Source organism: Suncus etruscus, chromosome 1, assembly GCF_024139225.1.
Source record: "Suncus etruscus isolate mSunEtr1 chromosome 1, mSunEtr1.pri.cur, whole genome shotgun sequence".
In the NCBI taxonomy this organism is placed as follows: Eukaryota; Metazoa; Chordata; class Mammalia; order Eulipotyphla; family Soricidae; genus Suncus; species Suncus etruscus.
The window spans coordinates 120717368-120744356 of record NC_064848.1 but is presented as its reverse complement, the minus strand read 5'-3'; the positions used below and the strand labels follow the sequence as shown (position 1 = coordinate 120744356).

The 26989-nt window shown below is 35.4% G+C and overlaps 1 protein-coding gene and 1 pseudogene across 1 annotated transcript in view; both read left to right on the top strand.

The window, feature by feature from the left end:
* Positions 1–26989, top strand: part of DOCK4 (dedicator of cytokinesis 4) — a 530301-nt gene that overhangs the window by 439796 nt on the left and 63516 nt on the right. The window contains exons 31-35 of the mRNA XM_049782931.1: positions 16908–17056; positions 19242–19327; positions 24594–24620; positions 24765–24860; positions 25687–25747. Of these exons, the coding sequence (XP_049638888.1) occupies positions 16908–17056; positions 19242–19327; positions 24594–24620; positions 24765–24860; positions 25687–25747 (419 nt within the window). The remainder of the gene's footprint in view (positions 1–16907; positions 17057–19241; positions 19328–24593; positions 24621–24764; positions 24861–25686; positions 25748–26989) is intronic.
* LOC125995566 (uncharacterized) lies at positions 11200–11327 on the top strand (annotated as a pseudogene).

The window sequence follows — 26989 nt, the reverse complement described above, 5'->3', positions numbered from 1 at the left end:
GACTGTGGTTACTTCTTGTTGTATATATCCTTTGATTAGTACAAAATGACCATCTTTGTCCCTTATAACTTTTCTGAGTCTAAAGTTTGTTTTATCTGATACTTATATGGCCACTCCAGTATTTTTAAGAGTATTGTTTGCTTGAATGATTTTTCTCCAGTCTTTGATTTTGAGTATGCTTGTTTTGATTATTCAGATGTGTTTCTTGTAGGCAGCAAAACTTTGTATTCAGCTTTTTGATCCATTTTGCCACTCCTTGTCTCTTAACAGGTGCAATTAGTCCATTGACATTGAGAGAGATAATTGTCATTAGTGTCATCTTTGTGTAGAATTTTGGTGTGTCTGTTGGTCTTTCTTTCCTTAAAGTTGACCTTTCAACTTTTTTTAAGGCTGGTTTTGAGTCTAAAGTTTATGAGCTGTTGTTTATCCGTGAAGCCATGTATACTTCCTTCAAATGTGAAAGTGAGTCTGGCTGGTTGTAGTATTTTAGGTGAAGCATTCATTTCATTGATTTTTGTCATTATATTCCACCACTACCTTCTGACCTTGAGTTTCTTGTGACAGGTCTGCTGTAAATCTTAAGAATACTCCTTTGAATGTAATTTTCCTTTTTGACCTTGCTGCTTTCAGTATTTTATCTCTATCTGTGGGATTCATCATTGTGAGTAGAATGTGTCTTTGGGTGCTTTTCTTTGGATCTCTTTTAGCTGGTACTCTTCAGGCATGCATGATGTGGTTGCATGCAGTCTTTACTTCTTTATTTCTTTCTCAGAAATGATGTCCTTAACTGTTGAGTCTTCCTGGGGACTTTCTTTCTGGGTCTCTGGGACTCCAATGATTCTTACGTTATTTCTGTTGAATTTATCAAAGACTTCAATTTTTATCTGCTCACATTCCTTGTGTATTTTTTCCATTGTTTGATTATTTGCTTTAAGTTTTTTTTCCAATCTCTTCTGCTGTATGGAGTTGTTCTGTATCTCATCTTCCAGCTCACTGATTCTGTCCTCAGCTTCTGTTGCTCTGTTTGAGAGGCTTTCTATTGAGGTTTTTATTTCATCTACCAAGTTTTTCAGTTCTGTTATTTCAGTCTAGAGTTTTCTAATTTCTATCTTTATGGTCTGTTCAGCTCGATCTCTTTCTTTGAGTTCTATGAACATCCTCCATATTTCTACTCTAAATTCCTTATCTGAGTGGCTAATTAGGTGGTTGGCATTTTTTGGGTCATTAGAGCTGCCATCTTTATTTAATATTTCTGATGTTGGCTTGTATTGTTTCCCCATTGTCACGCTTGCTATGTGTTTTTTTTCTAAGTTTTATGGTGGATTTCATTTACTAGAGATGCTTGTGGTCGCCCCCTCTGGGCCCAACCTGCTCAGGTGTTGCTTTCGAACCCACAGCACTCAGGAGCTCTCAGTAGTGGTGTTGGTGGTGGTTAACCAGACTCAACCTCTAAGCTTGCATTTTAGAGGTGTATAATTATCAAGTGGAATGTTATAGGAGTTTAGAACTATTGTATACAATTTATTTATAAGTTATATTATGTGATTTGCCTTAGTGCATATTAAATTAGACCTATATGAGTTAAGTGGATATGACCTGCACATATCTTTTTGTTGGATTCATCCAAGCATAATTCAAAAGCATCAGGAGAGTAGAATGTTTAACACTGAACTTCATGTTTTACAGTAATTTTGATGAGGATATGTGTATTTCTAACAGACATAACAATTTGAGGAAGACTTGTTTTTAATATATATTGTTATAGATAATTTAATCCTTCTTACATTTACTAAATGCATCAGTTAAGAGAGAGTGGAAAAATTGATCAAAAAATTAAATCCAATATTTTGTTGCCTGCAAGAAACACATCTGAATAGTTAGAGCAAACATAGATTCAAAGTCAAAGGTTGAGGACAATTATGCAAGCAAACAACTCTCTTAAAAAGGCTGGTGTGGCCATAGTAATATCAGATGGCAAGGATTATCAGTTTAAAAAGGTTATAAAATAATTGATAGAGATGTAATACACCAGGAAGAAACCAGATCCTAAATGTATATGCACTCAATGTGGGGCCAGCAAAATATTTCAAACAATTGCTGGTAGATTTGAAGGATATTAAAAGCAGCACAGTAATAGTAGGATCATCAACTCTGCCTTGTCATTCCTTGATAGGTCAACCAGGCTAAAACTTATCAAGGATATAATGGTGCTGAAGGAATAAATGGAAGAGAGTGGCTTTATATATAAGGCTCTCCCCAGAAAGCTGGATACACATTCTTTTCCAATACACATGGGATATTTTCCAAGGTAGACCACATGCTGGACCATGAAACATACCACCATATATTTAAAAGGATAGAAATTGTATTAGCTATCTTCTCAGATCATGATGCACTAAAATTAGAAGTGAATTTAAACAAAGAGAAAAATCTTTAACATCTGGAAATTAAACAGCTCCCAATAGAACAAACAGTATGTCATAAAGGAAATCAAGGAAGAAATAAAAGATTCTTGGAAACAAATGAGAATGAGCTCAAATTATCAGAATTTGTGAGACACAGCAAAAATGGTATTAAGAGGAAAATTTATAGCTTTTCAAGCATTCATCAGGAAAGAAGAAAAGGCCTACATAAATAATTTAATGGCACAGTTTAATAAATTGGAAAAAGAGCAACAAAAGAACTGAAAGTAGGTAGGCCAAAGGAAATAATAAAACTTATAGCAGAAATTAATGAACTGAACACCTAAAAAGCAATGCAAAAGATCAATGAAAACAAGAATTGGTTCTTTGAAAAAATAAACAAGATTTATAAACCCAAAACCCACAAAGAAAGGGAGAAAAAGAAACAATAAACAGAAACAAATGAAAAGGGGGATCTCACTACAGATACTACAGAAATTCAAAAAGTAATCAGGTATTACTTTGAGCATTTTTATTCCACAAAAGGAAGAAATGGATAAATTCTTAGACTCCTATAACCACCAAAGGTTGAACAAAAATGTCCTGTATTATCTGTACAAAACTGTCATATTGAGGAAATTATAATAATCAAAAGCCTTCCCAAATTTTTCCTGTACATGGCTGGACCAGGTTCAATCCCAGGCAACTCATATGGCCATCCCAGCCTGCCAGGAGTAATTTATGAGCACAAAATGCCTGAGCACCGCTGATGTCACCCAAAAGAAAAAAAAAAAAGTGAGGTAATCTTTGGGCCTTAGTGATAGCACTGTGGGTTGGGAATTTGCTTTGCATGCAGCTGATTTGGTTTGATCCTCAGCATCCCATCTGGTTCCTGATCCTGCCAAAATTGATTTCTGAGCACAGAGACAGAAATAAACCTGAGCATGACCAAGTTTGGCTCTAAAGCAAACAACAAACAAGCAAACAAACAAAAAGGTTTCCCATAAACAAAAGCCCAGGCCCAGATGGATTCACTAGTGAATTCTTTCAAATCTTTCAAGAGGACCTGCTGCCAATACTTTTCAAGCTCTTCCAGGAAATTGAAGAAACAAAAAAACTCCCAAATAATTTCCATGAAGCTAACATCATCCTGATACCTAAAGCAGAGAGATCACACACACACACACACACACAGAGAGACACACACACACAGAGCCAATATCCTTGATGAACACGAATGCAAAGATTCTCAACAAAATACTAGCAAATTGAATTAAATGATTCATTAAGAAGGTCATATACGTGACTACTTAGTATTCATTCCAGAGATGCAAGGATGGTTTAACATAGGTAATTTAATTAATATATATGCCATATCAACAAAAATAAAAATAAAATGATTATATCAATAGATGCAGAGAAAGCATTCGACATGGTCCAACATCCATATACGATAAAAACTCTCAAAAAGATGGGAATGTAAGGAATTGTTCTCAGTATTGCTAGGCTATTTATCACAAGCCCATGTCAAATATTATAGTCAATGGGAAAAAACCAAAAGTCTTTCCTCTAAGATCTGAAACAGACAAGGTTGCCCCATCTTACCACATCTATTCAACATAGTACCAAAAGTAATTTCCATAGCAAGAAAAAGATATCAAGATATCCAGAGAGGAAAGGAAGAAGTCAAGCTCTCAGTGATTGCAGATGACATGATACTATATTTTGCAAATCCTAAAGACTCTACCAAAAAGTTTCTAAAAACATTAGATTTGTACAATAAAGTGGCAGGCTACAAAATTAACATTCAAAAACCCATGGCTTTTCTGCATAAAATCAAGAAAAAGAAAAAAACAGAGTAAATAAACAATCTCATTCAAAATTGTGCCACAAATAATCAAGTACCTTGGAGTCAACTTTACTAAAGAAGTGAAAGACCTATGCAAAGAAAACTACAAAATACTGCTTCAAGAAATAAATGAGGACATAGGAAATGGAGACATATACCCTAGTCATGGATTGGAGGATTGAAATTATTAGGGAGAGCTCTAAGCAAGAAGACCCATTTAGGCACACAGACCTTGCTTAGAGGCCTATCATTAAAATGTTAGTACTTCCAAAAGCATTATACAGGTGCAATCCCTCTAAGGATACACATGACATTTTTCAAAGAACTGGATCAAACACTCCTGAACTACATTTGAAACAATAAATGTCCACGAATAGCTAAAGCAATCCTTAGGAAAAAGAAGGTGAGAGACATCACTTTGCCCAATTGTAAATCGTACTACAAAAAAGGCAGGAAAATGGGAGAGATCAGTTACTGAAAGGGTGCACTGGTGAAGGATGGTGTACATTATACTAAAACTCAACAATGAACAATTTTGTAACCATAGTACTTAAATAAAGCAACTTAAAAATAAATTGTACTATGAAGCAATTGTCGTTAAAACAATATAGTAGTGGAATAAAGACAGTCCTTCAGATTGACAGACTAGACTTTTTATTCAGAGACTGATTCCCAGATGTAAAATCAATTAGTCTTTAATAAAGGGGCAAGAAATACAAAGTGGAGCAAGGAAAGACTCTTCAAAAAGTGATATTGGGAAAACTGGTCAACTATATGCAAAAAAAAGTGAATTCAGGTCTCTCTTTAACATGATGCACAAAGGTAAAATATAAATGGATTAAAACGTCAATATCATACCTGAAACCATAAGGTACACAGAGGAAAACATAAGCAGAACATTCTATGACATTGAACCTAAAAGCATCTTCAAGAAGGAAACACCAAGCAAGTGGAAGTAAAGATAAACAAATGGGACTACATTAAATTAAGAAGCTTTTGCATTGCAAAGGAAAGTAAGTAGGATACAAGGCAGCCCATGGAATGGGTGAAACTATTTACCCAATAATCACCTGATATGAGCTTAATATCTAAAATGTACAAAAAGAACTGACAGAACTTAAATAAAAATATCATCTAAACCCATCCAGAAATGGGGAGAAGAAATGAACAGACAGTTCCTCAGAGAAGAAATACAGATGGCCAAAAGCACATGAAAAATACTCAACATCACTAATCATTAGAGAGATGTATTTTAAAACAATAGTGAGGTATCATCTCACACCAGAGACTGGCACATATCATAAAGAACAAAAACCACCAGTGCTGATGCGGATGTGAGGGAAAAGGACCTCATTCCCTGCTGTGGGAATGCTGACTTATCCAACCTTTCTGAAAAAAAAAAAATGGATATTTCTCAAAAAAACTGGAAATTGAGCTCCCATATTGTCCAACAATTACCACATCTAGGGATACACCCTAAGAATACAAAAATAAAACAATGCCCTCTGCGGTCCTGTGTTCATCACAGCACTATTTACAATAGCCATAATTTGGAAACAACCCAGGTGCTCAGTAATAAATGAATGGCTAAAGAAACTGGAACATCTACACAGTGGAATACTGTGCAGCTATTGGGAAAAATGAAGTCATGAAATTTGCTTATACATGGATGGATATGAAGATTATTATGGTAAATGGAATGAGTCTCAGAAAGAGAGAGTGATAACCATAGAACAATCTCACTCATTTTGGGGACATAAGAAAAATAAAGGACAGTATGCTAATAATAATAGAGACAAAAGATGTGAGGGTCAGGAAAACCAGTTCATGATAGAAAGCTTGCCACAAAGAGTGATGAATGCAGTTAGAATAGACAAGGGGCTACTGTGGCAATGATAGTGGAGTTGATCACTCTTTTAAATAACCAGGTGCTAAAAGAGATAAAGTGACTCCATGGCACCCCTTCATTAACTATAGTAAAAACCACAATGTCAAAAAAGAGAGTGTGTCTCAGAGAGAGAAGCAAAATGCTTGCTTCAGAAACAGGTGGGATCGGAGGGAAACGGGACATCGGTGCCAGGAAAGGTAATGTACATTCTATGACTTGAAATCCGGCTATGAGCAATTCTGTAACCATTTTTGAAGAAGTCTTAAACTGAAATAGCAACAAAATCTTAGTGAATCAAATCCAACAATTTATTATACATATCTTGATCATGCACCTTGATCATGAACGATTCATTTCAGGGATGCACAGATGGTTTGATACATGCAAACTAATCAAAGTGATGTACCATTTCAACAAAAGGAAAGAAATATCATTGCATGTGACACAAAGAAGGTTTTTGAGAAGATTGACATTATTTGTGTGATAAAAATTCTCAGTAATAATAGGGATAAAAGGATTATGCCTCAGGTTAGTTTTATTTAGGAAAAATAAAACAATCTAAACAGCAAAAGTCTGAAAGCCTTTCTTCTGAAATCAAGCACAAGATAAAGATGTCTACTTTCTTCACTGTTCAGCACAATTTTTCAAGTCCTTTAACATCACTTAATCACGAAAAAGAAATCAAAGGCATTCAAATTAGAAAAGATGCTATATGTTCACTCTATGCAGATAATGTTATTGTTTGCATAGAATACATTAAGGACTCTGCTTCTAAGAAACATTAAACCATTTTGTTGCATGTGACAGAATAGTTTTTCCAGCACTCTTTGTCAAAGAGATTTTCCTTGCTACACTTCATTTTATTTTTGTTACTATATCAAAGATTAGCTCTACATATATATGAATTCTGTCTTTGGACTTAGTTGCAGTCCATTAATCGGAGAGTCTGCATTTATTTCAGAACCACACTATTTTAAGTAGCACTACCACTTTTTGGCAAATTTGAAGTTAGAGAAAATAATGCCTCTTGTCTTTTTCCCTTCAAGGATTGCTTTTGCCTTTGGGAGTGGCAGGGCACTAAAGGACACAGGAGCAGGTGTGAGTGGTATTGATCCATATGAATTTCAGGAGTATAAAACACTTTCTTTGAAAAATATCATGCATAGGTATCCTTGTCCAGACTTCATTGAGTGTAAAATGCTTTAGAGAGTGTTGCGATTTTGATGTTAATTCTCCCAGTCCATGAGCAGGAAATGTGTTTCCATTTCCTCATATCTTCTTTCATTCCTCTAAGTAGTGTTTTGTAGTTTTCCTTCACCTCCTTTGTTAAACTGATTCCAAGGTAACTTGGTTTTCTGAGGCACAATTGTGATTTTTTTTAATTCTTTTTTTTTTTTTTTTTTTTGGTTTTTGGGCCACACCCGGCGGTGCTCAGGGGTTAGTCCTGGCTGTCTGCTCAGAAATAGCTCCTGGCAGGCACGGGGGACCATATGGGACACCGGGATTCGAACCAACCACCTTTGGTCTGTATTGGCTGTTTGCAAGGCAAATGCCGCTGTGCTATCTCTCCGGGCCCTTAAATTCTTTTTTTATTTTATTTTTTACATATCAAAAAGTCATGGATTTTTGAGATGCAGCTATTATATTTACACCTACATTTTATTACTGTGTCAGTACTCTTCTGTGGGTTAGAGGGTAGCCATACCTGGTAGTGTCCAGAGACTATCTTGACTCTTCTCTGGAATGACCCCCTAGTAGTACTAGGGATAGATATAGACCCTAGGCAAGTTAAAGCAACACCTATACTCTTTGGCCCCCTACTCATACTCTTAGAAGAATGAAACTCAGTAGAACAGCTATACGTAGAAGGTTTTTATATAATTTTTATTTTGACCAAAGTGGATTACATCTTTCACAGTAATATTTTAGGTATATAGTGACATTGAATCAGGGCCATTCCCACAACCAATGTTGTCTTCCCTCCACCCCTGTTCTCAACATGTATCCCATATCTTCCTCCTTTGCCTCCCAGGCTGCTAGAATAAGTGTTCCCCTAACTTGTTGTAGATTGGGTATCGACTCTATTGTTGTTGTCTTTGGATTTGGTGTTTAAGTCTGATCATTTTTTTATTTCTACTCAATATTTATATGATTGTTTGGTCTTTATACCTAGGAGTTTTTAAGAAATGCAGGTTTCTTGCTCCACCCAAGGACTGCTAAACTAGAATTAGAATGGAACACAACAATGTAACTTTTAACATGTTTTCCATGTAATCTTTAAGCACATGGCTAAATATTAATATATTTATCTGGTACAGTTCTAGAACTGTTAGAAAAGACTCATTATACTCAACTAGGAATTCTCAGCATGAAGAGGATGTAGAAGTTTTTAGTGGATTAATGTAAATTTTCATTTCATTCTGAGATTTTTGCACTATTTCCCTACAGTTATATGAAAAGATTTCTGAGTTTTCCAAAACCCATTTAACTTTAAAGGCCATTGCTATTTTATAAGTAGAACTGGATAATGTTTAGAAATGTTAAAGGCTCTCTTCTGACATATAAAAGAAAAATTATGTATTCAAGGTACTATTTTAATACCCTTTATAGACCTTATGTCAGCTTGTTACTTAGGAATATCAAACTGCATTAGTTATAATGCATTTCATTTGCCTATACATAATTTACATAAAATATTTTGAATATAGGAGGATAATTTATTCAGATTTTTGTAGATTTGCATTTTTAGTGGAATGTGACAATATATTCAGTTTAACATAGTTCATGAGCCATTGGCCAGTTCATGTGTGGTGGGATGATGGGTGGGGGAGGAGATGCAAGAAAAAGAAAGGTCTGTTAAAATCTGATTTTTATTGTATATATTTTTTAAGATTTTGTCCAATATAGGTAGAACAAAAAAAAACAGTGATAAAGTTAAGTTCAATATGTTTTAATAAATCAAGTTAATTTTCATGATTTTATAAATCAAGATGGTTTATAATGTTTAGTAGATGGAAAAAGAACAACTTTATATAATTAATAGAGAAGAAATAAAGAGTTGCAAAATGTGCTTTTAGTTACTTGAAACTGTCCAGCTGGTCTAATTTGGAAACACAGATGTAATGGGCAGTATTTTTAAACTTAGATTTGGGGCATTGGTGTTTACCTTTGAGATGTGAAATCCATCTCCATATGTTAGAAATAAATAGCTTTCTTTTTCTGCTGAAAACATGGCAAAAGGAACACAAGATTTGTCTGCACTGTGGTGCTGGGGAGCTGCACACAGTGGTATTCCGGGGTCACTCCTACTCTGCCCACAGGAATCACTCCTGGTAGACTTGAAGGATCATATACCAGGGATTGAACTTGGATTGACTGCATGCAAAGCAAGTGTTCTATCCACTGTACTATAACTCTAGCCTCAAGATTTGTCTGCTTTTAAAATAAAGCTGTAGAATTTTCAGATTTGAATTTTTAGATTATTTTTTATTGTTGTTGTTGTTGTTTTTGTGTTTTTGTTTTTGGGTCACTCCCAGCAACACTCAGGGGCTACTTCTGGCTCTATGCTCAGAAATAGCCCCTGGCAAGTTCGGGGGACCATATGGGATGCCTATCTATCTCTCCGGCCTCGAATTTTCAGATTGTTTTTATACATTTTAACTTTTATTCGTTTTTAGTTCTAATTTTATTGAAGCCATTACATTATTTATTTACAGTGTCCTTCAGAGTTGTTTTGGGTTTGAGACATAAAATGAATGAGGTCAATTCCTCATCAGTGTTGACCTTCCACCACCAATGTTCCCCAGGCCATTCCCATACCAACACTTACCCATAGCCTGCCAGTATAACAGGCCCATTTTAAATTTAGATTGTTAAAGTTTGGGTTTCTTGGAATCATTGTTGTTGACTTTGGCTTGAATATTTTGTCTGCCCTTTTTTAACACTACCAATGCACATGGGAACTCTTGGCCCCTGGGTCCCATCTTTCATATTTGTGTTTCTCCTCTTCCACTCAGTTTATTTCCTTCTCCTCACTATACTCTGGAGCCAACATGTGCAAGACAACTACTATTTGTGTTTCATCATGCAGTTATTTCTAAATACCACATGTAACTGATAATGTTTTGTTTTTATCCTCCTTTTTCTGGCTTACTTTACTTAACATAATATCTTCCAGTTCCATCATGTTGCTGCAAATTGTATTATTACATCATTGCATCATACTACCGTTCTGTAGTATTCCATTGTATATATATATATACGACATCTTCATGATGTAGGTTTGTTGTTGGATATTGAGGTTGATTTCAAGTCTTAACTATGGCTAGATCCAACCTGCTCCTCTGTGCCTTTTGATGGGAGAATTTAGTTCACTGACATTTAAGCAAAGTATTGACAGAAAGGGCTGTTGTGCTGTTATGTTGTATGTGGTTGCTGCTGTTAAAATTGAGTATTTGGTTTATATAATTGAAAAATTTATTTAGAGTTAATTTGGTTAATGTGAATGTTGCAAGTTCTTTTTAGTCTGAGAATGGTTTTATCCCTCCCATGTAAATGAGAGATTTTTCTGGGTAGTGGACTCTAGGTTGAAAGTTTTTTTCATTCAGTAACTTGAATATGTCATTCTACTTTTTTCTTGCCTGGATTGTTTCAAATGGGAAAATATTTCTTTTGTCTTTGTTCATTAAGTATCATATATTTTCTTTTATTGTTTTGTCTTTTCTTTCTCTTTTGACTTCTTTATCAATGCTGGCTTGTAATTTTTCTTCAAGTTCATTTATGCTATCTCTACCTTTTTAATTTTGCTACCATGGCTTGCTAACATTAAGTGTTAATTTTATTTCCTCATCTATAAGGTTCAGGTGTTTTGGTGGGCTTGGAAATTCATAAGGGGTTCTCTTGATATCCCCCAATTGCAGTTGTCTTCCTTTGTTTTCCCTTTGTTCTTTTAATTTAGTGGGATGGAATGATGTAGTTTCAGGTTGTTTGAGAAAGTGATCTATTGAATTGATTGTGTAAAAGGTGATGAGAGGTATGCATGCTTTAGAAGTTATTTTCTTAGCTTTACAAAGTGGCAGTATCATAGTCAATGAGGTTTATCTGAGATGTGATTATTGCTAATAGAAGTTATTTTTCTAAAAACATGAGGTTATCTAGTATGATAAAATAATGCTAACTTATTCGTTGGTTTGTTCAATTGATTTTTGTATTGTTTATTTTCTAAGAGAAAGTAGTGTTAGGTCCAATCTGTTTAGAAATATTTGATACTGATTGAAATGCCTTTATTTCAATAGTGCGTCCACACTTTGGGGGAAGTAAAGCATTGATGGAAGGGACCAAGTGGACCCTCTCCTTGCAGACAAACCTGAGACAGGACAAGAGAAGGGACACCAGGACAAGTGGTTGGATGTGGAAGCAGCTTTGGGGAAAACTGAAGATAGCACTTGGCTGCATTTGATGGGAAGGACCAGAGAGTCCCTCTCTCTGCAGACAAACCTGAGATGGGGAAAGACAGCAGAGAGAGCAGGACCAGTGGTAGGATGTGAAAGCAGCTTTGGGAAAGACTTTGGAGGCAGCACTGGCTGCATTTGATGAGAGGTACTGGAGGGTTTTTTCTCTCTATAGACAAATTTGAGATGGGACAAGAGATAGCAGGGAGATTAGGACTGGCAGTGGGAGCAGAAGCAGTTTAGGCCAGACTTAATATTTATAGCTTAACTTAACCATCATAGGGTAGGTAGTTCATCACATAGTTATATAATGATCAATAGATTGTCATATATTAATTAAATAATAATAATATGATCATTGTTAGTAGAGTGACATACTATCTTCAACAGCTACTTGTACCATTTTCCATTCCCATTATATTATAATGGCTTAAACATCCCTGTCAATACTGACTCTTTTGATTTATTTTTGGGAAAAGTCACAGAGTTGTTCAGGATTTACTCCTGGCTCTATGCACAGGGATCAATCCTAGTAGTCTCAGGGGACTGCAGAGGTGCCAGGGATTGAACTCAGGTCAATCGCAATCAAAGCAATGCCCACTGTACTATTGTTCCAGACCCTACTTACATTTTGTTTAGCTTAAAATTTTTGTTTGGTAGTTGTCATCCTAATGAACATGAATAGCTTCTAGTGGATGCATTTTGGGGCTACACCCAGTGCTGTCTTTGGGGTTCAATTTCCAGCTGTGTTCCAGGAACAATATGGTAAAGAGTATTAAATCCAGGCCTCCATATTAAGGCATTTACTCCACTCTTTGAACTATTTCTCTGGTCCTGAATACCTTTCTTATATGTGTAATTTTTCAGTATTTTCAAGTAGAAGGACTGAAAATGCTCTTTCCAGTAAGAGAGAAAGGCATGTTTTTTGCCCCCAATTTTATATGCTTATACCTACACTTTCAAGATTAAAATTTACAAGGAATGAGATTATTTTAACTTTACTGTATTCTACACTTGGCATTTAGAATGGTAAAAGTCAAATTTTTTCTATTTTTATTTTCATTAACATTCATATTAAGTATAAAGTAAGTTCTTTGTCCACATTTGCAAACACAGCATCTTGTAACTGTGGAGAAAAATCAATACTTCCCTAGCAGGCTGCTCTTTGTGCATAAATATAAAATTCCATCAGCCCAAGTAGCAGGTGCCCCAAATATTTCAAGACAATGCCATGTGGTTGACAGTTAGCAATAGGGAAAGTATACTAGGCTGAGTTTAAAACCAAATCATTTAAATGTTTGTTTTGCTATTGCCATACAAGACCTTATTGTGCTGATTGGTTGAAAGTTTTTATGGTTGGAAAACCTACTCAAGTGTGCACAGAACTTGAGTTCATTCCCAAAGTGTGTTTTATACCAGTAAGGCTTTTCTCATGCACAGGGTTGTGACCTCTACTGTCTGTACAATATTAGGCATGGAATATTTTGTGCATTGTGTTGAAAGAAACCAATTTCAAGTGTTTAGGACAAATGGGAGATTTTAATAAAGATTCATTCTACAAGCAACACAAATAAAGACCCCTGCATGTTCCATGTGGTATCAGATACTTGTGCAAGTAAATTCCATAATATCTCAAGCTTGCTTTTGAATATCACAAGGGAAAAATGTTGCTATGATAGGCTAAAGGGATAGGCAAAAAACATGTTGACAATGAAGTTAGATCATGGGTATATGGCAATTTTGTTTTAGTATTATTCACAATGTTGAGTACAATTTAGGGGGCTTGGTTTTTTTTTCTCACAATAAAAGTGTCAAAAAAGAGAATTGGTCATAAAATACCAGTAAGTAGAAGATATTTTTAAAGAAGAGTTTCCAAAAAACTTAAGCAAATGGTGGTAAAGAAAATAAGTGCATGCTAATGATGCTCTTCTTTAGAGAAGCCAAAAGGATGCCAGACTCAGGGAAGATTAAAAATGAAGTTTATCATAATGCAGCAAGTCTGAATTTCATTCCACCAACGCAGGCTTGAGGACTATCTGGTCTCACAGGAAACTCATTATGTATTTCCTGCTTCTCCCATTCTGCCTTCTCCAGAAACATCCAAACACTTTGCAAAGCTCTGTGGTCTTACACATTGTTGGGCAGTGAGAAGGCTCTCCTGGTTAATAATTACATGCTAAGTTGGTATGTTGGTGTCCTCAGTTCCATGCCTCTACTTTGAACCCTTGCAATCATCTCCTGTGTTAGGATCCGAGAACAAGTCCTACTAATCTGAAACTTGCCAGCCATCATCCTTATAGGAATTTCATCTCTCTTCTGTTTTCTCCTTACTAAGATATCTAAAATAAGCTTTTTGTCAGCAGAGGCATTTTGGGTGGTGAACAGAGCACCGGGACCAAAATCAGTGGTGTTCAGGGGCTGTTCTATTCTGTGGCTCTCAGAGGGACTATGAGATGCCAGAGATCAAATCCTAGCTTCTTATTTGTGAAGTACTGTATTTTTTCTCTCTATGTTTGATGCACCTAACCATAAAAAGCACATCATAGTTTTTAAATGCTCTCCTCCTCTGCACTCAGGCTTCAACTACAGGTGGCATTTGCTCCATAAGACACACTTTGGGGAGGTTGAGGGATATGAAAAATATGGTATGTACCCTAGCCCTTTGAAGCAGTCTCTCAATCCAGATAAGGCATTTACAAATGGCAGTGACAATAACTTCATTTGCTTCTGCTTTCAACCCTTGACAAAGTAACTGAGAAAAAGAATGCAAACTACTACTGCTTGTTTCATGCTTGAAATAAATATGTTAGAAGATGGAGGAAAATATGAGACCTATATATTCATGTTTCTATATATTATGCTACTGTGAGTTTGTTGATTGAAAAGGTATTGATTCTTCGTCTTTTTTAATTTGTTTTATTGTTTTTATTTGGGAATATGCCCATCAGGGGATACTTCTGGCTCAGTGCACAGGGATTGCTCCTGGCAGGGCTCAGGAACCCCTGCAACAATTGGGAATACCAGGTCTCTGGGGCCAGCCTAGATTCCATCCCTGATACAGCATATGATCACCTAAGACCTAAGGTGTTCAGTGACTCCTGAACACCAGTTATAACACCTGAGAACACCTGAGTGTGTTTCCCAAAAGCCAGAAAGAAAAACATATACCTACATACATTAAAAAAAAAAGAAAAAAGAAATTGCTTGTAAAGCATGCCTCTTACTCATTGAGCTGGTCCTCTGGCCCAGTTCTTTGGGTTTTTTGTTTTGTTTTGTTTTGTTCCTTGGTTTCCTATTGGTCTTTTGACCATTCAGAAGTACTTGGCACTTACTCCTGAATCTGTACTCAGTGTTCTCTCTTGGTAGGGCTAGGGGACCATATGGGGTGCCAGGGATTGAAACAAGGCCACCCTACCTGCTGTACTATTGCTTCAGCCCTAGTATTCACAGGACTAGTTAATAAGAAATTTTATTTGATGAATAAGAAGGTTATTTTCTTGCTCTGATGAGGATAACTAAGACTCTTGTATAGGATAAAATTTTATAGAGGTCAAAATAAAAGAATTATAGGTCAAGGTCTTTATCGCTCATAATGGGTATCAATAAGTAATTTAGATGTCTGAAAAATGACTCAGTGCTTAACCTCAGTTAAAGATGAAGCAATAATCTAACTGCTGTACTATCACTCCAGTTCCTGGGCTTTATTTCTGGCACTGCAAGTTATGCTCCAGTTTTTGTGAGGCCTTGACTTCAAACATGTGTTCAACTTTTCCCACTTGAGTTTTGATTTCCAAAAGGCAAAAGGATAATTTCAGTATTATGTTTTTATCCATGATGGTTAACTCTTGGGTAATTTGTACACTTTTCCCTAGCATGCAGGGTAATGTTAATTTTAAAATAGAAACAATGAAATTAAAAATTGATAGCAGGATAAAGAACTGAATTCCATACTCAACTACTAAATGAAATCATCTATATACCCCTCCAGCTTTCTTTTCCTCTAAAATGATCAATTCCATATCTTTAAGCAGCAGGCACTGACTCAGTGCCTGACACTTTCATGGTCCTTCACATGTATAAGCATTCACTACAGTCCATTGAGTTTTCTCTTTAGCCCTACACTGAGTTTTTGTTGTTTGATTTGAGCAAACCACATCCAGTATTCCTGCTCAATATTTGGATTTTGAGTATCAGGGGGAACATGCATGCAGCTGATCCAGCTTCAATCTCCAGTCTTCCAACCAATTCCCCGATCGCTACCCGAAGTAATTCCTGAGTGCACAGGCAGGATAACCACTGAACATTGCCAGATATAATTGTAAAACAAAGCAAAAGCTATAGCTTTCTTCTTTTTTACATGTATGTTAGAATTTAAAATATGTTGTTAATAATCCTGTGTTAATACATTTTAAAATTTACATGTGATAAGCCCTTAAATGTAAATTTTAGAATAAGGAGAATTAAGAAAAATTTAATGACAAGGTCTGTATAAGCCTGTAAAAAATAAAAAAAAAATTATCCTAAGAAAAGGAATATTGACTTTGTAGATGTTCTTAATCACCTGCACATATATTGTTGTACTTTACTTTTTAATTAATTATATTGGACTTTTTGGTGTCTATTATCTTTTTTCAATTTTATTTTAAATCATTGCATAAAAATTTTAAAGTGTGGATTTACAGTTGGATACATAGTCAATTTCTGATTGTTTCTGTTTAAATTTTTAATACTGTGACTCTTTTTAACTGTGGAAAATGTATGTCCCAATGTTTTTATTAAAAAAAAAAAAAGTAGAGTAGGACCAGAGATATTTTTCAAGAAGGTGAGCACATGCTGTTTTTTCTGTTTTTTGTTTTATTTCATTTTGAGGGAGCACACCTGGTGACGTTTAGTGGTTACTTCTGGTTTTGTGCTCAGGGGAACTATGGGATGTCAGATATGGAACCTGGGTTAGCCATGTGCAAGGCAAACACCCTAACCACTGTACTATGACTCTGGCCTCTGGGTTTTATTTCTGGCATTGCAAGTTCTGCCCCTAACACTCCACATATTTCTGGATTTAGCTCTGGTGAACCTCAGCATGGCCACAAGTTGTCCCAGGCCCTTTAGCTCCACCACCATGTATGCCTCACCAATTGATGGAGGAATATTAACATATGGAATGTTATCATGGACATATATACTTAAGGAAATATTTTCTTGCTTAGGGAAATAATTATCATCAAATATATGTAGCAATTGTCTTCAACAAGTTTTATAATAATTTCTGAAATTTTATAAGACTAAATTCTGAAATTTAAATATTTAATTCAACTTAGGAGAACACAAACTTCATTTCATTCCTGCCCTGATTGGTCCTTTCCTGGAAGTGACTTTGATACCCCAGCCAGATCTTCGCAATGTCATGATTCCGATTTTTCATGATATGATGGACTGGGAGCAGAGACGAAGTGGTAACTTTAAACAGGTAGGCAGATGTGCTCATCAGCATTTGAGTTTCATTTCTCCTGAACCCTCTCTGAATTGACAGGTTGGCATCTGCATTGGAAAATGAGCACTGTGCCAGTTGTCAAATCCGGACCTGGCTTGTCCAGTCATAGACCAAATGACTGTGGATTCCTGTGTTCCCCTGAGCTTCCAAGGAAGTCCTGAAAAGACATTTCATTTCCCCTTTGCTAAAAAAAATTTTGTATAATGTTCTAGGTCTGTGTTTAAGAACTGGCAGGCTTTATTTGCTCCCAGTTGGGCCCAACACAGAAGAAGCAGAGGGTTAATGGTTCTTCAAACCATTGAACTCTCCATGGTCTGCACATTGTATTTGGAAAATGGTTTTATTTTGAGCATTTGATTTGCAATATGTTTTATTGCTTTTTGCTTGAAGCATTGAGAATTAATTTAAAAGGAAAAGCAGTGGAAATACTTGCAAAGGAAATTCTGAGATGAGCCTATCATTTCTTGCTGACATCTGTTCTAATAGCTCTGCTCCAGTTTTGGAAAGACAGATGTTCTTATTATAAAACTAGCTCTCATAAGAAGTTAGATGCTTTTGCCATGTTAAGTCTAATTCAACTTGGCAATAGTATGCCCTGCTGTCTGCTCACAGTCACTGCAATAACTTGTATTGAAGGATTTGGCCTTTCTCAAATCTTAGACCAGGTTGTCAACTACATGAACAAATTGAATGCATACAGAGAGTCTTCTTATTACCAAAAGCATGGTATTTCATCTCTGTCTATACCTACCTTTGGGGAGGGGGAAATAACAGGAGTGCTCATGGATTATTCCTGGCTCTGCACTCAGGAATTACTCCTGACTCTGAAAACCATATGGCGTGCCAGGGATTAAACCTAGGCCCACTGTCTACATGGCATATAGCCTAACTCCTGCACTTTCACTCCAGTTCCACTACATTTATTTTTAAGTGAATATTTAAAGTAAGACTTTTCAGGTTGTATTGGTCTTATTCCATTAGTTAAATTTTATTCAAAAGAGGCTTAGCCTTTTAGCAATGTCTAATATCCCTTCCAACTCCTATTTTTATGCCACAGATGAATAAGATTACCCAATATTGGTCCTTCTCCTTATGATTTATTTTACTTAATATTATGCCCTCCAGTTCAATACATTGCAGGAAACTTTATGCTTTTATGTTCTTTATGGCTGCATAGTATTTCACTATGTATATTTACTACAATTTATTCCTCTTCCTGGACATTTGGGTTATTTCCATATCCTGACTATTGCACCAAGACTTGTAATGAATATAGGTGTGTATATATCTTTTTAATGAATGTTTTTATGTTTGAGGGATAAATGCTAAGAAGTGGTTTTGCCTTATTATATGGGAGCTCTAATCTTTTGAGAAGTTTCCATTCTGTTTTCCATAGAGACTGAACCAGATGACTTTCTCACCAACTGTAGAAGGGGGTTCCTTTTCACCACCAACACTGCCAACCCAACTTGTTTAACTCCCTCTGGCCATGTTGAGGTTTTTCGTTTTCTCTCTTCTACAGCTTCATATAAAGGAAGGGATATTTTTGTCTCTTGATACTCAGGATTCTTGAAAATATCAATGTTTTGATTACAGTTTTTAAAAAAATGTGTCCTCTCTCGTGCTGCTTATTGCTGACTTAGAATATTTCTGTGGCTCTGCCATCTGTACATGGAGAGGAAAAGTTCTCAACTTCAGCAAAGATTTAGTGGAACTTCAAACTGCTTTGAGAATGAAAATAGATATAAAGCACTTAAATGGTTTAAATGTATTTGTAGATGTTAGTTTGCTGATGTTTATTATAGGGAGTTTTTTTTAAATAGGATTTTCTAATTTTATAGTCCTTAAAAAAGAATTCAAACATTTAAGATGTGCTACAGCACTTGTGTTTAGATCAACAAATAGATGTCTTTGTCGGCAGCAAATGTTACCCTGGCATGAGTTTAAAGTCACATTGCTCTATTTAAATTAACCTTCTAGAATTCCAAGAGGGGATTCCCCATCTACTACTAACCAAAAAAGACATCAACTTTCACAAAATTTACTGTGCGTTTTGTTGTGTTTTTTTTTTTATTTGTTTTTTACTTTTGAAGATGTTACTAGTTTACCTAGAAATCCTTCTTTGGAAGAGGAAAAACAGTCATTTTGGGATGTGTTTCAGGTGGAAGCAAAGCTAATTGACAAACTGGATAGCTTGATGTCAGAAGGCAAAGGTGATGAAACATATCGTGAACTCTTCAACAGTATGTGAGTAATATCTCAAGTTTGTTCAGGATATTGGGGTCACTATAGCAGTAAAAACACTATAGCTATAAAGACAGCATGGCTTTCACGGGAATTCTTCATCTGTGGAGTGTAAAATAAGAGGTAATTGCTCAACTCTGGCCAATGCATCTTTTATATTGATTAGTAGACATGTTTTCTTACTTTAGTCTCTGATTAGGAGACTATAATTATTTAGTCTTTTATTAGGACAGGTCATATGGACAAAACAATTCTATCTCTTTTCCTGCTGAATAAATTTAAAACCTTAGCTACAAGATAATGATTTTTAAGGGTTGAGAAAAAGGGAAATTGGTAGTGTGATTTTGTATGTTTTTCAAGGCAGAATAACCTCAATTTATTTGCTGTTATGAATATTAACTCATTTTGCATCTGTTCTTTAACACTTGATTTATTTATACTGATTGCTTCTTAAATGTTTCTTATTAAAATATCACAAGTGAATCATTTTTAGTAAACTTTGTTACAAGAATTTATGAAGGATTGAGAAATGATGGAATGCTGTACAGAAACTTTAAGGTCATTCCTACCAATAGAATATTATCTTAAGCATTGGACTAACTGCTTCTACCCAAAACTTACCCACTGTGTGACATGTCCAAAGAGGACATCTAAGAATATTCTAGTGCTTTAGAATTTTGGTTTTAACATTTCTGTGGCTTTCTATGGGCTTAGTCATTCTCAACCCTATTATAGACATTTCTTTTTAAGTTTTCATGCTTCTTTCCTTTTTATTTTAATGAGGTGGCTCCAAAGTAGGACCACGGGGGCCTAGAGGTCATTTCTAGCAATGCTAGAGCAAGCAGACTGGAAGTTGAGTGCTAGGATTTAAGGGTGTGATACTGCTCAGATCCTGTGATGATGGAAATCTCCATGGCCACCCCAGCAGTACTCAGGGTCCTTCAGAGCTAAATCTGAGAATGCTTAAGAGAAGGGCTGGTGCTAGGAATTGAACCTAGCTCAAACATATGCATAGCATATTCTCTGTAGTGTGTTTTTAGCCTTACATGTTTATTTTTGGGAGAAAAAAAGAACCATCTCTCTAAACTTGAAAAACGTTTGCAAATCTTTCTGAAGAGTTGGGTCCAGAGAGATATTACAGCAGTCAGTTTACTTACCTTGCACATGTGAGGCAAATGACTGAATCACAATCCCAGTTCAACCCTTGGCACTCCATGTAGTTCCCTGAGCATCAGCAGGAATGATTCCTGAGCACTGAACCATGAGGAAGCACTGACCATCACCAAGAATGTCTCCCAAGTTTGCCACCAATAAAATCTACAGAAGTGTAAAAATAATTCAACAATATGTTTTACTGTATAATGAATATATATAAAATATGTATTTTAACTTGGATTTATGCCCAAATATCTCTAAAAAGTAAATATTAAAACTCTAGTTCTAATAGCAGATGTAAAATTTTGTAATTCATATTATGATCACTAATTTAGAGCTGAAATAATAACATTAGGTTTGAAAAGTATTATTAGTGATGGATAGATTTCAGCCTGCCTGACTCAAATCATTCTTGAGGCTTTTAAGAAAATTATATTGAATGAAAAGCTGAGAAGGGTTTATACAGGTGCATTGTAGTGGTAGTAGGTAATAAAATAAGTTCTTTGTACTAAATCCTGAACAGCACCATATTCTCTGATACTGTAATTAAACTGGAACTTTTAATAATCATTCACTGAGCTTTCGTTCATCTAATATACAAAGCATCTGTCTTTCATGGCAGCTGGAGTTTATTTAGCAAGAATTCTGATTAAAATCTCATTCAGTGTACTAAATTGCTTTTGAAAACTCTCATTCAGTTACTAGTATTTGGCCTGAACAAAGAAGTAAAATGAGAAGGCACTCAGTGTAATGAATCTCTTGAGATTTGTAATTATTTATAATAATTCAAAAGGTTAATAAATTCATAATTCTGAAGTGCTTCTTATCTACTTTAATATAGGCCATATAACATGCAATTTGGATAGCTTGTGTATAAATATGACTAAAATAGAAGCTGTCTCTTGACATTGGACTCAAATCAATAATTAAAACATTAAACCTCAACAATTAGAACTATTGAAAGGTGCCTGATGTATTCAATGGAAATCTTTGCTCTTTTGTAGATTTTTAACACATACTTGTAAATATTAGTATAAATATTTGTCTTCCATGTTTTTATGATCATGTTAAGAATAAATAAAATCTAAAGTGATAATTAAATATCATTACTACCTGAGCTTGGAAAAGAAATGGAAAGTCTATTTCAGGAAGCTATAAAATACTTTTTTGATGTTAGAAATCACAATAAATTAGTATAATCACAATGACTCACTGCACACATTATGAATTAGGAACACATGCCATCATGGTACAGATTCTCATTTGTTCTTTGTAACTCATGTCTAAAACTCCTTAAAAATTTGTTCAGAAGCTGAAATTAGCTCACTACTTCCTGATAATGTAGTACTTGCCAAAACAGCCTTCTTAGACTTAGAATTTGTTTAGTTGTTAGCATGCAAAAAAATGGTGGTTTGAAAGTAGTTATTTTTTAATACATTAATAAATTATCAGACAATGGTGGGGATGTTTTAGGCCACACCAGGCTGTGTGCTCAGGAATTACTCCTAGTAGGTCTTAAAGGACTGTATGTAATGCAGGGAATGGAATCTGGAACAGAAGACAGTTGCAAGACAAGTGCCTTAAACCCTGTACTATCTCTACAGCCCTAAAAAGATATATTGGCTTTTGTACTGTCTTTCTTAAGACTTAACTTTCCTTATATGTTAATATTTCTTTCTTTGCCTGCATTATATCTTTTGACATAAGAGTCAGTATTTATTACTTTTGATAATGTTGAAATTGTGGATCAATGACACAAATACAGTGTTTCCAGAATAAAGCGTGTGTACTAAATTCTGTTTCTCCCCTGGCTCCACTTGATTCAGTCATTTGCCTTTATTTTTGGAGTGGGCATCTCCCTGTAAGCACTCTTCCAGATCTGTCGATGTAGCAGTTACTTTGCTCAGGGAGTAAACACTAAAGATACCTTCAGCTGGTGGGAAAGGGAAACTTTCCCCAAGAAGCTACATCCATTTCAGTGATTTCCCTAATCCTTTACTCTCCTTTCTTTCTTATATGTTACTTTAAATAATTCCTTAAGAATCCAAATCATTTCAAAAATCTTTATTTAGTACTCATACATCTTTTTATAGTTTATAAGTAGAGGATTAACTACATAAAAGACAAGCATGCACAGGTGTTTTATGAGTGGTGGATTCATCACAACCCTGTTACATAGCAAGGTACACTGGATGTCAGATCTCACGTCCATCCCCATATCTTTTATAAAGAGTTAATGCGTGCAGAGTGATATATCATTTCTGCATAACTATTTTTTAGCTCTCTCCCCCATGTTATGAAGTCCACTGCCATTCAATTAGAAAAAGAAGTCATTTTCCCACCATTCTTTGTTGAGGTCACTATGTACTTGTCATGAACACATGGGCATGTTTATAAGCTAAATTAAAAACCATGGTTCCCATCCAAGTTATCAAGAAAAACTCTATTACTTGCTAATTGGTTTCCCTTCTCCATTTATATCAAGCAAGCCAAAGAGACGAGCTTCCTCTGGAAGAATAAGTCTTCCTGAGAAAACAGCTTAGCTGGGCTGGGCTTTCAGCTTTATTCCTAACATTGGGTCTTGAGTTAATCAAGTCAGCCAGCTCTGCAGAGTTTTGCCTCATACAAGAGGATTTTGTAACTCTAATTTCTTACCAAGTGAGGAGGCTGTGCAAATTCATGCCCATAAAAGAAATCTCCCTATATTTTTAGCATTATTACTTAACTTGAATTCTTTGTTTTTCAGCCGGCTAAAGTATATGAAGTGTGGGCTGTCACTTGGGGAAATTTCTACATAATCTAGCATAGCTTTGGCAGGCAGATTTTTATTTGAGTATTTGGTTCAATCCCAATTTGGCATTTAAATTGGAAACAGGTGCAGTTTAGAGGTTTTTAAAAGAAAACACCTTTTAAACAAACTAGTGGACTTTTCTCTGAAGTACTGGTCATGGTGTGTTCCTTCCTTTCATATGCTTCTTCTTTGTTCCTTAATTTAGAAAACAATTCAGAATTAACCAAAAATAAAATAATCAGGGATACATGGGCAGTAGATGAGGATTTGAGACAGAAGTCTGGAGTTGGGAGGGAGAAATAGAATGTTAAGGTATAAATTAGAAAACAATATAGTCAGATACATCACACACACACACACACACATATAGAATGTTAAGGTATAAATTAGAAAACAATATAGTCAGAGACATCACACACACACACACACACACACACACACACACACACACACACACGAAGCATCGGCAAAATAACTTTTTTCTTTAACGTTTCTTTTTTGCCCAAGCATTTTGTCTTATAGACTTCAATTATACATGTAAGAAATGTTTTTTCCTTACATTATGCTTTAAAAGAAAAGATGAAACTGAACCAAAATTTTAGACAGAAATTATAACCATGAAGTTTGCAGTGGGAAAGTATCCTTATATTGTCATGAAGTATTCTTTCATCATTAGGGAAAGTTTGATTCTGGAACTTTACCAAGTATATGGTTAACTTGCTAAAAAGCAGGAGTGAAAAGCAATCCTAATTATTATGATTGTTATTATTTGTGTTTACATAGTGCTTCTGATCCAAGGTGCTTCAGATTAGGGAAATATAGGAGGAGAGATGTGGTTCAGCACTTGTCATCAATCTGCTGTAACAACCACATAGACAATCCTCTGTGATTAATGACAAAATGAATGAAACCGTTGAGTGCACAGATAGTACAATATGTATTGAGTAGGCAAATGTTAAGTGAAAGGAAAAAAAAATGCAAAACGTCATACCGTCTGTACCAGGATTTTCCTGTAGCAGTTGCATTGCAGTAAAATTGCTTGGAAGAAGATGCATTCCACTGAGAGGTAGGAAAACATTTTTATGTGAATAAAGCCAGGTCTTACTTTAAAGTAAACTTACAGGTACCTCCTTTTTCACTTTCGCCGCTTTATTTGATGCATAAAGTACAAGCCTCTTAGCATCAGAGAGAAGCTAGAGAGAAAATGTCTTTAAGCTCTGAGGTGCTTGTCTATTTTGAAAATATGATGAAATGTATGTGTTTACATTTTATGACTTGGATAATCTGAAAATCAATTTGCTTTGTCAATGCTTCCTGGATTAGAATCCCACTATTTGGTCCCTATCCTAGGTAAGATATTGTTTGCAAATTACGCTACTTGTGAGATGTTACAGTTGTTGCTAAGGCACTTAAGGTACTGATGAAAGTAAAATGGTTGTCATAGTGACTGATAAAAATAAATGTTGAAAATGCCCTGGGTTCTTTCTTTTCCAGTCTACTAAAGAAAATTGAGCGGGAAACATGGAGGGAGAGTGGCATTTCATTAATTGCCACGGTCACTCGGCTAATGGAGAGGTTGTTAGATTACAGGTAAGCTAAGTCCCACATTTTCCCTAAAGGCTGTGCCCAGTAAGAAAACACAAAGTGAGGCTGTGATCAACATTATACTTGAGATCGTTGCTCAGAGAATTAATAATAAGATCATGGAAACGTGTGCAGTAAATTAATGGATTGCAACTAGTTTGCTCAGTTGTTACTTGTGGAGTTGTTTATTACTGTTGTTGGGTTTTTTTTTTCCTATCCGGTTTTCTTTTTCTGAAGCTTATTTCAGAATCTTTGGGAATAAGATGGTTCTTAGAGCTTATTGTAAAATAAATTTTGGGGGGTATACTTACATTCTACAAGAACCATCCAGTTCAAGGTGAAAACAGCATAATGGAGCAAACAGAATTGTACAACTATGCTTCTTTCTTACGAAAAGGGGCAAAAAATGAAACTCATATCTTTCAGAGATGTAATTCTTTTGATTTTTGAGTTATCTGAACTGCTAGCGCATCTGTGCTACTTAAAAGCATGGTGTTTTGGTTTTAAGAATAAAATTCTTATTCTTGACAGCCTGGTTTACCAGCTATTTTCCCACTCTAGTGTAAAAGGTGTATAGTAACAAATAAAATGTTGCCCCCCCCACTCAAGTCCTGCACCCCTCACCACCACCCACCCCTTTCTATTCAGCTGAGTCCGACCCTAACTTTCCCCGAGATCACCTAGCACTGGGTTAGCTCCTTTAGACCTAGTATTTGAATGGAAATGAGGAAATTGCCCCTGACAGTATTTCTCCCCTCCTCCCCAAATAACAAACAAATCATGTGCCTCTAGGAGGGAATTCTGAATTCTGACTATTGCTTTTTATTTTTAGGGACTGCATGAAAATGGGAGAGGTAGATGGCAAAAAGATTGGCTGCACAGTTAGCCTTCTGGTTAGTAAACGATTCCCTTTTTGCCTTCTTATGTACTGTTTTTCACAGAAATCCTGTCTTTTGGTTTTAATCCACAAAGTGTTCTAGTTTGAATGTTTCTTCAAATAGCTTAGATAGTTTGCTTTAAAAAGTTAGAGCAAACAGCAGGTGGAATTAAATTCCAGGAAACCATCCTATCTGAACCCTGCAGAATGTCCCACCCCTGTAACACTGGAGGATTCTTTATTTGTTTCTCTTAGTTCTCTTTTTGCTTTGTTTCCCATCTCGAGTCTTCTTATTCTCCAGGGGTGGGGTCATGATATGTTCCACAGAGATGTTTGTTTCACTACTACAAAGACAGTTTCTGCATTTCAATATATTCTATATTAATTATATTTCAATAAATATTAGATCTTCTATTTTTGTACAGATAAGTTTTCTGTTTAACACACTAATTTCCATGCTACTTGCTTATTAAATCTAATGTTTAACAGCCTTAAATGTTGCTTAAATTTTGGATTATGGCCATATAGTTTATCATTCAAAACACAAAGCTGAACAGAACTTTCCATGGTCAAGCAAATAATAAAATATATCTAACCTTTGAATAAATTAGTATTCTCATCATAGAATAACCATGCCTTTATGCATTCACTTTTTATATTTTAACTTGGATAAACTAATATTTATTTTAATTCTTAGGTTAACTTTCCTTAATCATATTTGAAATATAATACGTAATCACTTTCAACTCTAAATTTATGAGTATGCAGTCTCTTTTCCTTATTTTGTACAATAGATGAAGCCATGTCATCTATTTTAAGTCCTTATATAGGCACTCTTAATTTTCCTATGATGATTTGGCATTTCATATGTCTGTTATTCTCTATTTGCCTGAATCTTGAAATTTTGTTTTGCTTCTACTCAGATCGTGTCTTATCTTAGTGCATTGATTTCAATGTCTTGTTTTACTCCTTCTTAAAAGTCTTCTTCAAAGCTGAGACTTCTGCTTTCTTTCTGTCATTTTATGTTCTCCGTATTTGTTATCTGGCTTCACTGTTCTCTAACTATGTACTATATCCTTCTCTCCCATACCTACCACATTGTCCTCATTTTGAATTAAATTGATTTCAGTTTTTGTGCAGGATTCAAGCCCAGGGCCTTATACATAGGAAACATTCTACCACTCAACTACATCTCTTCTTGCATTTGTCATTCCAAAATTTTTGTCAACCATTCTCCATGATTAGATTTCTCAATCTG